The 13,800-nt window shown below is 40.7% G+C and overlaps 1 protein-coding gene across 3 annotated transcripts in view; it reads left to right on the top strand.

Annotated features, from left to right (window-relative positions):
- Positions 1–13,800, top strand: part of PRKG1 (protein kinase cGMP-dependent 1) — a 523,526-nt gene that overhangs the window by 311,179 nt on the left and 198,547 nt on the right. For all 3 annotated transcript variants that reach the window (XM_050898610.1, XM_050898609.1, XM_050898611.1), the window contains one exon: positions 7,931–8,036. In XM_050898610.1, coding sequence (XP_050754567.1) covers positions 7,931–8,036 — 106 coding nt within the window. The remainder of the gene's footprint in view (positions 1–7,930; positions 8,037–13,800) is intronic.

Here is a 13,800-nt window from a genome sequence, read left to right as displayed (position 1 = left end):
GCTTCGAGTACTACGAAAGTGCAAACGGTGTGTGGTTTTCAAAAGAAAAAGGACTTACCTCTCGTGCAAAGTGAAGATTATCTTATCTGCATCTACACCACGTGTAGGTGAGCATCCAGCATCGCCTGCCGGGAGACTCGGGAGATGAGTTAGAGGTGACATGCACGGGTGCAGCATCCTCCTGCGAGGTGTCTCACGATTGCCAGCTCTCTTTAATGACCAATAATCCCAGATACACATGCAACAGCGTCTCTTGCTGTAAACACTCGGGTGCAGTCGTGCCGAAGTGTTGAGGATTTCCTTGCCTGCCCTCCTCTGCGTTAGGCACCGAGATGGGGTCTGGTGCCAAGGGGGAAAGGCTGGGGTAGGTTGAGCACGGTGTTAAGTGCACCCTTCCGTGGCAAAGCAGAGGCTCTTTTTTATTGAAAGATCATGCAAATCCAAATAGGAAATTAATTTTATTTATGACCTGAAAAGAGCTCAAGTGTTGAAGCAGTTGTTGCCTTTGAACAGGAGTTACTTCAGTCCTTCACGTGAGCAATACAGCCCAGGAACTTCTGCGCAATGGGGTTTTGTAATGTATGTAGTACAGACGTTTTTGACATCAAAATTCAAGTTAGTCAAGCTCAGGGAGGGAGACGGGATTAAAAAAAATGTGACAGATCACAGTAAAGATGAAATCTGGCTCTACGTACTTCAGGTCGCAGTAATATGCTGATAATTTCAGGCACTCCTAAAAGTGCATATTTGACCTCTGCTTTAAAGACCATTACCAAATGGGCAGTCCACAAAGAGGTAGATGGAAATGATACAACCTCATCCTGCACCTATGCCGCAGTGCAGGATTGCCACTGTGCGGGCAAAAAACCCCCCGATTGTAGCCCGGCACCACAAGAAGGACCATGGCTGGAGTGTCCTCCTGCCATCCTGACACTGCGCCCCCAAAATTGTTACGAAGCGCTGCCATAACCCTGCCATTGAGCATCCTTACGTGCCAAACCCTAGGCATCCAAAATCGTCCTGTTCTCCATTGTTAGGATTAGTTTTAGGCCCGCTGGCAGCTTTTTGCCCCCCCCTTTTTTTTTCCTCCTTCTTAATTCTCCTTAATACTTGTCCCGCGCTCTGTGTGCCAGGAAAAGCCACAGCTCTGGCCTGAGAATGCAATAAAAATATTAATATTTTCTCCTGCTTCTGTGGGTATGTTTTCATTTTTTATTATGAAACATCATTTTTAACAAACTGTCCCAGTTCAGGAGCACATGGATATAAACTGTATTGGGAGAAAAAGCATATTTAAATGTTTATCTGTCTCTGCTTGAATGCTGCGTCTTTCCTTGGCCAAACGTAACATTACTCCTTTGCACGGTATGAGGTGACAAAATCCCCCTGGGGAGTTACGGGAAAGGACCTAGTGAGAAAACAGATAGCATCGGGATGAAGTCATCACTGTACCGGTGCCATCGTTGTTAGAAACTCGAAACATCTGAGAATAGAGAAATTCATTCCTGCTCCAGCTGTTAAATACATCCCCTTTGCATTGCTCCATGTCGTATCCCGAAATGGAGTCTGCTGGGCCCCCATTCATGATTCACGGTGTGGCTGGTGGGGTAAAACAATTCGGTGTGCTCCTTCTGTTTAGTTAAATGTGCTTTTCATCATCCTTATATACGATATACATGACGTAACACAAGTAACTGGAAATGACTGCGTTCTCCTCGACGGTAATTTGCACAATAATCCCTGCAAAATCAAACCCAAGTGGAAGGATGGTTCAATGTGAGTGGAAATTTTACATATCGTTGCTGCTAGAAAGGCCCTAAGGACACGAAGATGCCGCTGTTTCTTTGCCTGAGGCTTTCCTGGGCAGATAAACAGTTATTTGAATAAAATAGCCTAAAAGCAAAAGCGAGGTGATGAATTCTGGCTTACAGTGCAAGGCAATAAAAAGTTTCAGGTCCAATAGCACCGCCAGCGAGCGCTTGAGCTGAGGATGATTCACTCGGTGATCCTTGAAAAACTTGGAAAGGCTTCACTGAGCCTCTAAAAACTTGGAGAGATGCTAAAGGATTGCAGGGCTGTATGAGTATTGCATTTCATTTTGAAATAATACACCTATCTGGGCACTGTTCTGGTGGTTGCTCTGATTTTAAGGATTTAAAGCCTCTTTTAATGTTTTACTGATAAAGCTTTGCTGCGCTGGCTGTGATTAAAAGGACGGTTTGTGATTGACCTGGCTTTGCAGAAAAGCAACCCGTGCTTAAAATCTGTGTTGGGAAGATGGTTTTGCAATAATGCTACGCAAAATGATGCTTGATTTTCGGGTGCATCGTAGCAACTGCGCCTGAAGGACTTCCCCAGCTATATTAACATATAATAAGTAATATTATATAACACATAAATAATACTAATATTGCTCTTTTGTAAATACTTTTTTCACTTAAAACTTTGCAGTTTCCCCCGTTTCACTGCTTTTGCATGTGATACAGAGAAAAGGAGTAGCTTGGATCTGAGCCTGAAGTTCAGGCTTTTCAGCTGTTGGGTCCACGAGTAGAAAAGAAGCAAAAGAGCAAAAACTTTGTCCTTCAGCAGGCTGAGGACACGACGACAAGTATAAAAAAACTAAGAGAATTAAGCCTTGGAGAGGATCAATAATGCATAGTCCCTATTTAGTGCAATAAATGGAGAAAATCTGATGTCTTTCTCTAATCTTTATGGAAATACGTATTCTACCGCTACTGACACCAAAATAATACTGTGTAACTGATAGCAGTATATACAGTAAAGACCAGATAAATAAAAATTGCAGTTTAAAACATGGTGCTATGGTTTCAGAAAGAGACATATCGAAGCCAAAATGTTGCAAATGTCTTTTAAGAGTGCAAAGCCGAGCAGGAGAAGGGCAGCCTTCTGGCCGCCTTCTCCTCGGCGCCGCGTCCTGTGCCCATCTGCTGTCCCCGGCGTCCCTCCGGCTCCGACCCAGCGGTGCAAGACACCGGGGTGGCCCCGCGGAGACTGCGGCTGTGCACGCGCCGGTGGTAAAATCCCATCGGGTGGTGGGAAGATCTGCGGGTTCAGCTCGAGACTGGTTATGACCTAAAAATCTGCTTGTAGTTTTCCTCCTTTGCATCACCCTGAAATTGTGCCCTGCCTTGGATAGGGGGGAACACACTCAGAGAGGATCTAAGCTGCTGAATCCATCAGGTTTGTGCTGCATCATGAAGGATACGCCCATATGATCCTTTGCAACCAGAGAAAATAGCTCTATCTTGCTTTCCTTGATGCTCAGAGACCTCCTGGCACATGAGCGAGCCCGTGGACCTGGATAAACCAGCCAGGACGTAGCCCAAGCTTTGGGCTGTGTTGGGGTCTCCGTATCCCAGGGGAAGTATTTTCACCTGTTTAAAATGGGATGTATTTTCATAGGTTGCCCAGGTAAATGAATAGGAAGAAAAGTTCTTTTTTTGGAAAAAAACTTCTTGTTTTGGGAAAGAGAAGTTTATTGAAATTGTTTATTGAAATTGTTTATTTGCTTAAATCACTGCTTTTCACGTAGAGAGGGGTCTAACTCTGAAACGATTGAAATGATTTCAGTCCACTTGTTATCAGAAACTGAGCATTGACCACGATGAACACTTCAGATTTAAACTTTAATGATAATATGTCCACCCCTGTCCAGTTTTGACCCATGAAATCCCGATTGTTTTGCTTCAGCTCTTACTGCTCTTCCCTGGTTATCCAGGAGCATTTTGCTTTGGTTTCAGCCCTTGCACTGCATCACTTTGATCTGGACTGTCGGATTCAGATGAATCCGTTTCTCAAAGGAAATCTTCCCGGAAAGCATAAGAAGTTGTGCCTTTGCTGAGTTAATTTAACCTCTCAGTGCTTTAACCATGTTTTTCTAATTATCTAGCGCCTTTGTCAGGAGCTTGCACCGAATCCTTGTTTTGATGGGATTGCTCATCTCTAACACGCAATTAAAATATTCTGCAGCGACTGCAGGCTGCCCAGCATCGTCCGATAGCCTCACCTGGAGAGCTGTGGCTCCTAAGGTGATACCGTCTAAACAGTCATTTAAAGGTCCTAGTCCTGGGCATCCCTATTTTTATCCGTGTCTCCGATCCGAGGAAGGAGGAGTGTTTATGACAAATATATATTTTTATAATATACCTTAGTTTGTGAGCATGCATGTTGCTGCCTTAACAGCGTTGCTACTTTTTTTTGTGTGCCAGCCAAAATCTTGGTGGCTTCTAGGATGATCACTGATTGCGTTATGTGCTGTTACAAAGATAAAACGAAACCCCAGCTATAACATTTTAGTATGAAAAAATATGTAAAAGAGGCAATAAACTTTAATTGTATTGTAACTCCAGCTCAGCTGCTTTGATTGCAGTATAATATTTTATATTATTGGGTAGTCTTAGGAAACTCCCATTACAGGTATATGTACACACATCTGTTTTCATGATGTTATTTATCATATTCCTTTATGGTTGTAGTTCTTGCAGTCAGAGAATAAGATATTCTCCTGAAATCAAGCTTCACAGAAAATTTTACCTCCAACATCCAGCACATGCTCTTTGCAGAGGGACGAACAAGAAAATCTCTGCGTCACCTCTGTCTCGATCTGTTATGACTCGGTTATTCATGGCAGAATAGACTTTGTGGTATACGTCCCATATACATATTTTTCATCTCAGGGCACTCATAAGTCTATCTCTTTGAAGTTGTTAATATCGTCAAATCTTACAGAATTTGTATTGTTCCTTCAGTAACCCTCTAACACATTTACAGAGGATTTTAAGCGTAACAGGAGATGATGCTCACGCATGATTATAAGGGTCGTATTGACATTTAAAGCTCTACTGTGATTAGCCAGTATTAAAACATCTGTTTATCATTAGGCAGGATAAATGTGCATATAAAGTATGAGTAGTGATTATAATTAGCAGTGCAGAAGTGCATTGTCTGCACTTAACTTTTCCTGAGCTGCATGGTGCTTGTTCGTACAGTTAGCTAGTACACAGCTGCGTGTATAATTGGGGATATATATAAAAAAATCATATAATGAAATTTATTATATAATTGTATTACATCTACTATATATTAAATTATAAATAATTATATATAAGTGTGTGTATATATGTGATTTTATATATATATTCATACGTATAAAAATAGTTGTATGTATATATAACTTGGGTTACTAGGGGATACCTTCAGGGGAATGTGATTTGTTCTAGGCTCGTTAAGTAAGCCTCTGGTCCTGTGCTCCCCTGAAGATTGCCAGCTGCAGAGATTTGTTTTAACAGAACAATTTCTAGCAGCAATAAATGGATCTTCATTTTGCTCGAGAGGTACTAAATTACGTCTGCCATTTACCTAAGTGCATTAAGAGACCCGAGTGAGAACATACCTAGCGTGGGCCATGCAGCAGCAACTCTTTGTGGTCTTTGGGGATTGATATCAAATACGATGTAGTGCTTCGTAAAGCATCTGGGGATCAGAGGAGAATGAGTAAATGTTCACCACTTCTCCGGCTCCGTGGTACCCATGTGGACCTCAGAGATAGGTGGTATCTTTGCAGCTATAGCTGAACCCATTGCGGGAAGGAAAATCCACTGAGTACGTTCATCGTTCGCTACGTACATGAAAAATAAGAGTTAGCTGATTGCCATCAGTCACTGATTTAAGGCATAATGAGGTACAGCCTATAAACGCATCCGACAGGCCAAGGATGGGGACTCTGCCGTTCGGAGGCCATGATCTTGAAGGCTGTGACGGACTCCAACAGGAATTTGGTCCCAGGTGCCGATCGAAGATGATGATTCTGTTAAAATACATTGGGAAGCAGCAGCAGACAGAATTATTTATAGGAAGGATGCCCTGTCTTTCAGAGTAACATGAGACAATAGAAAAAAAAGATGAATTTAAGTATTTGCTCTCTTCTGAGCTTACTCAGCTAGTGGTGTCAGCTTAACACTCATGCCTTTGCTACAAAGACTGTATGAAAGAAATATAGGTGAAAACTTGAATTTTACTCTAAAGGATGGCTGTACTTTGGAAAAAATACTTCTGATGAACTAATAAGATGTGTTCATGGTACATGTTTGTGATAGGCCACTGGGATGCTGTTGGATATTTTAGTCCAATCAAAAAAAAACCAACCCCAACCGCTATTTCATTCATTATTTTCACATTCACCACATGTTTTTTTAAAATATTCAATTATCAGTGTTTTTACCATTCATGACTAAGCAAGTCACCTTTTTACCTTGTCTGACAATCGTACATCACGCTGAATACAAACCATCCTGAAATGGCCAGGCTGGCTGAAATCACCTACATTTGTTCACCTAGATAGAAAGCACCTACTTTACAAGGTAGCATTTTCCTGCTCTTAGTGAATTTACTGGGATTTTTCTGAGTTGTTACTGACTTGATACCAACCCTCATCATCACCAGCCAGTACAGCAGGAGACTGTCCTTTTCAGTGAGTCGTGTCCCCCCCCACACCCCCATTGAATAATATTCATTTCTTCCTCTATTATAGAGCTCATCTAAAAATCAATTAAAACCCCTATTTTCCAGAAGACAGTAAAAAGCCAGAAAAATAGAGAATCCCATTCATATGAATTGTCTCTTCCACTCTGAAAAGAGTGAAAGACTTTTTTTTTTTTAACAGAAATCTCTCATACTAAAGCTATAGGTTATTCTTTCCCATCAGTTTGATTATAAAACTAAAAAAGCTTCTGAAAAAGGAATTTCTGTCTTGAAAATGAGAAGAGGCTTTAAATGATGGGATGCGTTCATTTAGTTCTGCAATGCGATTTGAGAAGAAAAATTTGAATTTGCACTTTGAAGGTTTTGCATCCTGCAGATGTGGTTAGGGATAAAAACTCATTAACCAGGGTGTTTGTGAACTAAAGGACCAGGAAATAAAAGCAAAGTCATTTCTTGGATTTTTATTGGTGAGAATATTTGTAAATATTTTGCTGAAAGTCTTTTTGCTCATGTCTGTTTCCTGTAGTGGAATGGGATATGGGGATGAAATTTATTGCAATTACTCTCTGAAAAAATAATTAATACAAGCGCAGAGGTCTTCAGAGTAGTTTTGTTTAATTAAACTGCTTCTCTGAGGAGAAGCTCTATTACAAACTGTACGTATGCAAGCATTTATAGTTAATGCAAATGCCTAAGCCACATCAGAGATGAAAATCTGGACCATTTGGGGTTCTGCGCATCCAATTCACATGATCCTGTTTTCTTTGAGCATCTGTACTTTATGCAATGGTAATGTTATGCTTGTTTTTACACCGAGCCTTTGCTTCTGAAGTATATGATGTAGCGTATGGTGTGTAACATTGAAGTCTTGGAATTTATCAGAGACCTGAAAAGTCAAGTTGGAAAAAAATTACTCAAAACTTCCGGAATTGGGAGGTGTTCAGTTATTAGGATATAACAGGACTCGGTTCTGGAAAATCTCTCGAGATCAAGGAGAAATTTGTCATCTAGTTTGGGAGTAGGATGAAACCTTAATGAATTTTGCTGTCTTGGAAACCGCATAATGCGCTAAAAATTTCCCCCAAATCACTCGGTGTCATAGGCAATGATGTGTGCCAGGTTACGATGAACTGACCCCCTAGTTCTTGCTTGCTTTCAGCCTGCATTGATTTCTTCTCATCTCACAGTTGCTTTTAGGTGATCTTTCCAAAAGCCCGTGTACTACAGCTAAAATGGAGGATATTTCAGATCATTTCAGTGCATGCTTAGTCCATTGTCCAGTGGATGAGTTTTATGTTACTGTTTTGAAGTGTGTACCCATTTTCATGCTTTCTCATGAATGAATTCGTTTTCCTCTGCAGTTCACAACAGGTTTTTCAAATTTTGACATTTTGCTAATTACATTTTCCCCTTGTCTTGTTTTTTCCAGCTCTCGTAAATGTGAAACTTTGGGCTATTGATCGGCAATGTTTTCAAACAATAATGATGAGGACAGGCCTCATCAAGCATACTGAGTATATGGAATTTTTAAAAAGGTATGACACTTGTTTACTTTATCAAAAAATACAGTGAAACTGCCGTCCTCATCTTTTGACTTTTTTGTGAGTGCAGTATTTGATTTGTTTCCTTCTCATCTCTTTTTTTTTTTTTTTTTAATTTGCTGTTTAACCATCTGTAAGCTGTATCCTCCAGCCGAAAGGAGGGCGAGCCCCAGGAGGGAGTCTTGCTGCGGTTTAGTTTCGTTCCCGTTGTGAGTTATTCATTGGCAAATAGTCATGCAGCCGAGGTGCAAGAGAAAAAGCTTTAATATGAGTCATTCGAAGCTTACCTTACTAAAGAAAATACCCATTTAAAAAAAAACAAACAAACAAACCACATCTTCCCTAGGGAAAAATCTGGTTTGTAAACTGCTGTAGAAAGAAGCAAGTCCATCCAAAGTGTGTTCTTGTGCTTCTAGAGGTAAAAAGCAAGTTTCTAGAGAAACTTGTAGGTTGCAGTAAAATATGGGTTAGAGGAGTAACAAGAAAGCCAAGTCTTTGACTCCTTAAATTTGACTCTTTCAAACTTTCTTTCGGTTCGTGCTGCCATCTCAAACTGGAACAAAGCTCCTTGCCAAAGCGATGTCTAGTATCCCAATAATTTCAGTGTGCCACAGCAGTGAGGAACGGGCTATGTTTCATGTCAGCAAAGCAATCCCACATAGACGCGTAATGTCACCGAATCCTAGAGAAAAAAATCACCCAAGTCAGTGTGACGCTGTAAGTAATCCCATCATTACGAAGGCTTCACTACAACAGGCTTGTCCCCGCTCAAAACATTCCCCGCTGCATCATTTCCCCCCTGAACCGACAACCCCTCGCTGTGCAGAAGCAGTGCGAGGGGTAAAATGATACCCGAGAGATGATTTCTCTTGATGGTGGATGGGGATGTGACCAAAATCCTTCAGATTTGGGCTCCTTTTCACCTCTCTCGAGGGGGAAGCTGTACTTGATTGCTTTCTTTTTTTTTATTTTGGATGCGGCTAATTTTCAACGTAGGGAAATGTTTTAGCAATTATTGCTTCGTTTCCAGAAGTTGCTTCTTTTTTCCAGAGAGAGGTTTTTGGGGAAGAGCGCTGTTGTAAGATCTAGAAGATCTTACAGTTTGCAAACTAGTGACCTGAGTAATGATAGACCCCTTAAAAAGGATGTTTTGGATGAAAAATTAATCCCACACAGCCATATCAGATGACAGATAACAGGTCTCCCTAATGTGTCCATGCTAATTTTCACCCTGCCGTGTCACGTGCTTGATCTGCTTTTGTTTCTGACCTGCTTTTTTATGTGTTTTCAAACACAAGACTTCTAAAATTGGAAAAACGTGCACAGTACATTCATTTGGGCATTCAGTAACATAAACTCTAGGAGTAGCCTGTATTCATTCAACTTCTAATTAGTTTTTCTCCAGTTAGTATGGGAGGAAAAAGGGATGTAGAAAAAATACTATAATATAATAAATATAAATAGCTATTATTTAATATATCATATATAAAATATATAGAGAAAAAATGATACATAAATATATATATACTAACTAAATCTCTGTGATGATACTGTCAGGGAGTCACAAAATGGGGCTGTCCCACAGGGTGACCACAGTGCTGTGATCTCCAGGCAAGGCTTTAGGGATGGGGCAGGACAAGTGGAGCCAAGCAGGTGATCCCACGGGCCCGATACCCTGGGCACGAGTGTGGCTGTACCGCGGCTCAGCCAGGACCACGGGTGAGGAATTAATTGAAGCTGGGGCACCGTTAGCTGCTCGGATCTGGGAGCAGCGACCTGCCCAACTTGCTACACTGGTCCTTGGCTGGGTTGACATCCCACCTCTTGGCCTCTCCTTGTGGCCTGGAGTTTCACCTGTGATTATTTTCAGTCATGAATAAAAATAATAATAAAAAAATAATAAAACTAAAATAATTAGCCAGGTAGCACGGCGTCTGATGAGGACAAGGTGTTTCCCTGGAGAGGACCAGGAGCTCCATGGAGATGTTCTGCTGCTCAGGGATGACATGAAAGCGTAGTCACCAAAGTCTGGCTTTTTCCAGGTGTCTCAGTTTATGGTTATTAACAAGCAGACTCAGGAGAGAAAACAAAACCTGTTGCCATACTGAAAGGATTTAAAAAATCATAAATTCAAACGTTAACAAGCATTGGCCTTTCTTGTGTGCCGGTGAATGAAACCAAAAAATGAATATAAGATCAGTTCTGGGGGTTAGAGCCTCTGGCTGGTTCAAAGCAGAAACTATGCACACATTAAGCTCTTAAGCTTTGAGCTTTAATAAAGATTTTCTAGAAGATTGTCAAGATTAATTTGGATGCGGGTTCCACAGAGCCTGCCCAGCTTTAATTTTAAAGCAAATATTGTGAGGAGGAAACCAAGAAGCGTTTTCTCACACTGTGTCTGAGCTTCTTGGACATAGCCTATTACAGTGTGTCGAGCCACGTATTAACGCTCGTTAGAAAGACCTAAGGCAAGCAAATTTTTTTTTTCTTTAAATCTTACAGTTTGAACTTAGGAAAAGATTTCTTCCTACGCAACAATTGTAGGATGGGGCGGATAGCTGTGGGAAGGTCATTACAAAATGGTGCCTACCCATTGTGTCTTCTGTGCATCAATAGCTGTCTCAAGCTCAACATAAATTCCATTTATTACATTAAATGCTCATTTTTAAGGATGCTTTCCTTCTAAATCTTTTTAAGGAAAAAATAGGTTAAGTCTTGAAAACATGGAGTATGTCAATTGTTGACCTTATTCTGTGTTCTTTTTTTTTTTCTTTCCTAATTAATAAGTGAATGAAAATGCTCTTGTTAAGAAATCAAACGGAATAGAAACAAAGGTTTAAATGGTACCTGTTCACAGAAAAGTCAGTGGGGATGGAAAGCATTATTTTCTGCTTGCAGTGCTCTCAAAAAGTTGCCCTGTCTAATCTTGTCATTAGTCACAACAACATAACGGTCATTCTCTTCAATAACGTAGTTTCATCTACGAACAAAATACAATAGAAATGCAGCTTTTGGGGGTGAAATGAGAGTATTCGTATCTGCTCATTCATCTTGCTGAAAATAGATGCAGTCTGAGCACTGGTGTCCCTGGGGCTCCTTGTAGGCATTATGTGAAATATTACCCCTTCCGCCAGTGTTGTGGTTTTGCCGTGTTTTTCCACAGAAGGAACATATTGATGACACAGGTCAGTTACTGTTTTCTTAGTTTCACCCTTTTATGTCCAGAGCATGTATAGTCCAGGCCTTTCATCTGAACGCCATAAGAAAACCGTAAAAAGTACATTTCCTGGTCAAGAAATCCACATCTACTTTGTCGATAGGTCCTGGGCCAGAAGGCTGTCACCCGGTTTGCTCCGAGGAGTAGTAGTGTGTAGTTTTCATGGGCTTATAAAACTTGAGATAACTCTTCTGACTTACATAAATCAACTGCAATATACTGGAGAAAGGAGCAAGTTGAACATCCTCTTTTTCACCGTATTTATGAGGAACCGGTCTGTGTATCCCTTTCTGTTGCTTGTAAAGTCAAAGGATGATCCTTGAAGTGATCAAAAGATGGCCTAATTCCCTAGCAGCATCTGCTTCAAGTGAGGGATGGAAAATCCAGAGTGTTTTTTGATCCCTGTGTATATGCTGAATGACAAATCATAGCAATGATTCCCTTTGAAACACAAATTTTCGGTAGCTCATTATGTGCCTAAATCAATGCTAGATCAAGCTAGTTTGTAGTGCAGCTAACAGTAAAAAGTTAAAATATAATATTGGGCTGTAGATTTAGTAACTCCTTATGGTATAGGTTTTTTGCTGAACATTTCTTTAGTTTTTACCCAACTTGGTGCTTTCTATATATCATTGAATATATTTGCCCTTATACAAGCAAGAAAGAGCATCATTCTGCAGTGGAGGTTACAGCTGTGTTAAAGTCTACTGTACGTCTCACTGCAGTGTTCATTGTTACAACGTTAGAATGATTTCCTTCTCAAGCCTGTACTAAAAATAATTCTATTTAAGCAAGATCAGAATATTTCAGTTAAGGAAACAGCTATTTATGAAATAAATTTGTCCAGGAAATAAAAGATGGGAAAAAGCCTTATGCTGTGGCAAGTGTAATAATTTCCTGCTAAATCATAAAAGTTTAAAGACCAGAATGCCTTGGAAGAGTAAATATTGTATTTTTTTTTTACAAAAAAAACCTTCCTAAATGTTCCATAAAAAGAGGCTTCATGTTCCGGTCCACCGTGTAAACTTTGATTCATCCAAGACCCTGGAACAGATCAAGAGAACAAATGATGTCTGTGTCGCCTCGGAGGCAGGATCTAGCTTTAGAAGTGGAAACTTAAAGGAAGTTCACACATACACACACGATCTTCAATCTTAGAAATAAAAATTCAGTAGTGCTAGTAGAAAGAAAATTAAAGTATCTTGTTAGCCCAAGCTTTTAACTTAATGTCAAAACCTTTCATCTGGCTGAAGAAATGCTCACTCTTCAGCCTTTTTAACATTTTGTTGTAGCGCTTTGGCTTGATCTTGAGTCTCGTTGACAGTTTTATCCAACTCCAAATTGGCTTAAGTGGGAAGTTTTGATCTGGGCAGACACGGCAGAACTGAGCTGGTTATGTCTAAGAAATGGGAGTTTATGCACCCACGGCTTATCTGCGTGGGGAATTAGGGTCGTGAAGTTTTTTGTGTGTAGCCACGTATTTAATTGTGGCAATGCGTACTGAAATTGGTCGATGTGAGTAGCGTAATGATTTTAGAGTGAAGGTTTTGCATTTCATGCGAGTCGTTTGTCAGTGAGAGGAAAGCAAATACAAAAATGTGTGAAGCTTTATTAAATGACTGTCTTTGAAAGATTGCCTGCGGTTTCGCATGAAATGTTTCCCGAAGTGCATCTTAGGGTGAAATTATACTGGATAGAAGTGGGAGAGAAATTAAGAGAGTGAGGCAAAGGGAGAAGAGACTTTGGAAAAAGAGAGGTGGAGATCGATGGTGAGTTGGTGAAGTATGTACATTAAGATTGTTTCAGCTGACTAAATCTGCAAAACGGGTTTTGGCTTAAAGACGACAACTTTTGTGGAGTACTGGAATGTAGACAAAGCAAACAGAGGGGATAGCAGAGAAAGAGGAAAAGGGAATTTATTTCTATAAGGCAAATAAATGCATCTATTCTTAATGCAAAGCTAAATATATGAATAGAGGTACTGGTTCAAACCAGGACCCCATCTAGACCGGCGTCCTTTTCATGCCAAGATGTTGCTCAAAGCCAAAATGGAGAGGACCATCCCCACGAGGACAGGTGTGCAGTCCAAGACTTTGAAGGCCAAGAGCGTTGTCTTGAAGGGTGTTCACAACCACAAGATCTGGCCGTCACCCACCTTCAGGATGTCCAAATTTTCAAAGACAGTCCAAGGAGTGTCTGTAGGGGGAACAAGCTGGACTGTTACATCATGATCAGGTTCCATCTGACCTCAGAGGCAACCAAGAATTCTGTCAAGTTACCCCGCTTTTACTTTCACTGTTGCTGTCCAGGCTGACGAACACCAGATCAAACGTGAGATCCATGAACTGTGCTATTGATACAGTGACAAGAAAGCTTATGTACCGATTATGATCTGCTGGATGGAGCTGGGAAGGCCAGAAACATCCAAACAGCATCTCCCAAGAGCTGTAGATGAGATGACAAAACTTGAAAATCAGCTCACCTTCCTCTACCGTGCCCCATACTGACCATAAGAAGAAGCCCAGGAAAGAGTAAAACCAG

Source organism: Gymnogyps californianus, chromosome 6, assembly GCF_018139145.2.
Source record: "Gymnogyps californianus isolate 813 chromosome 6, ASM1813914v2, whole genome shotgun sequence".
In the NCBI taxonomy this organism is placed as follows: Eukaryota; Metazoa; Chordata; class Aves; order Accipitriformes; family Cathartidae; genus Gymnogyps; species Gymnogyps californianus.
This window is presented reverse-complemented; position numbering and strand designations above follow the sequence as displayed.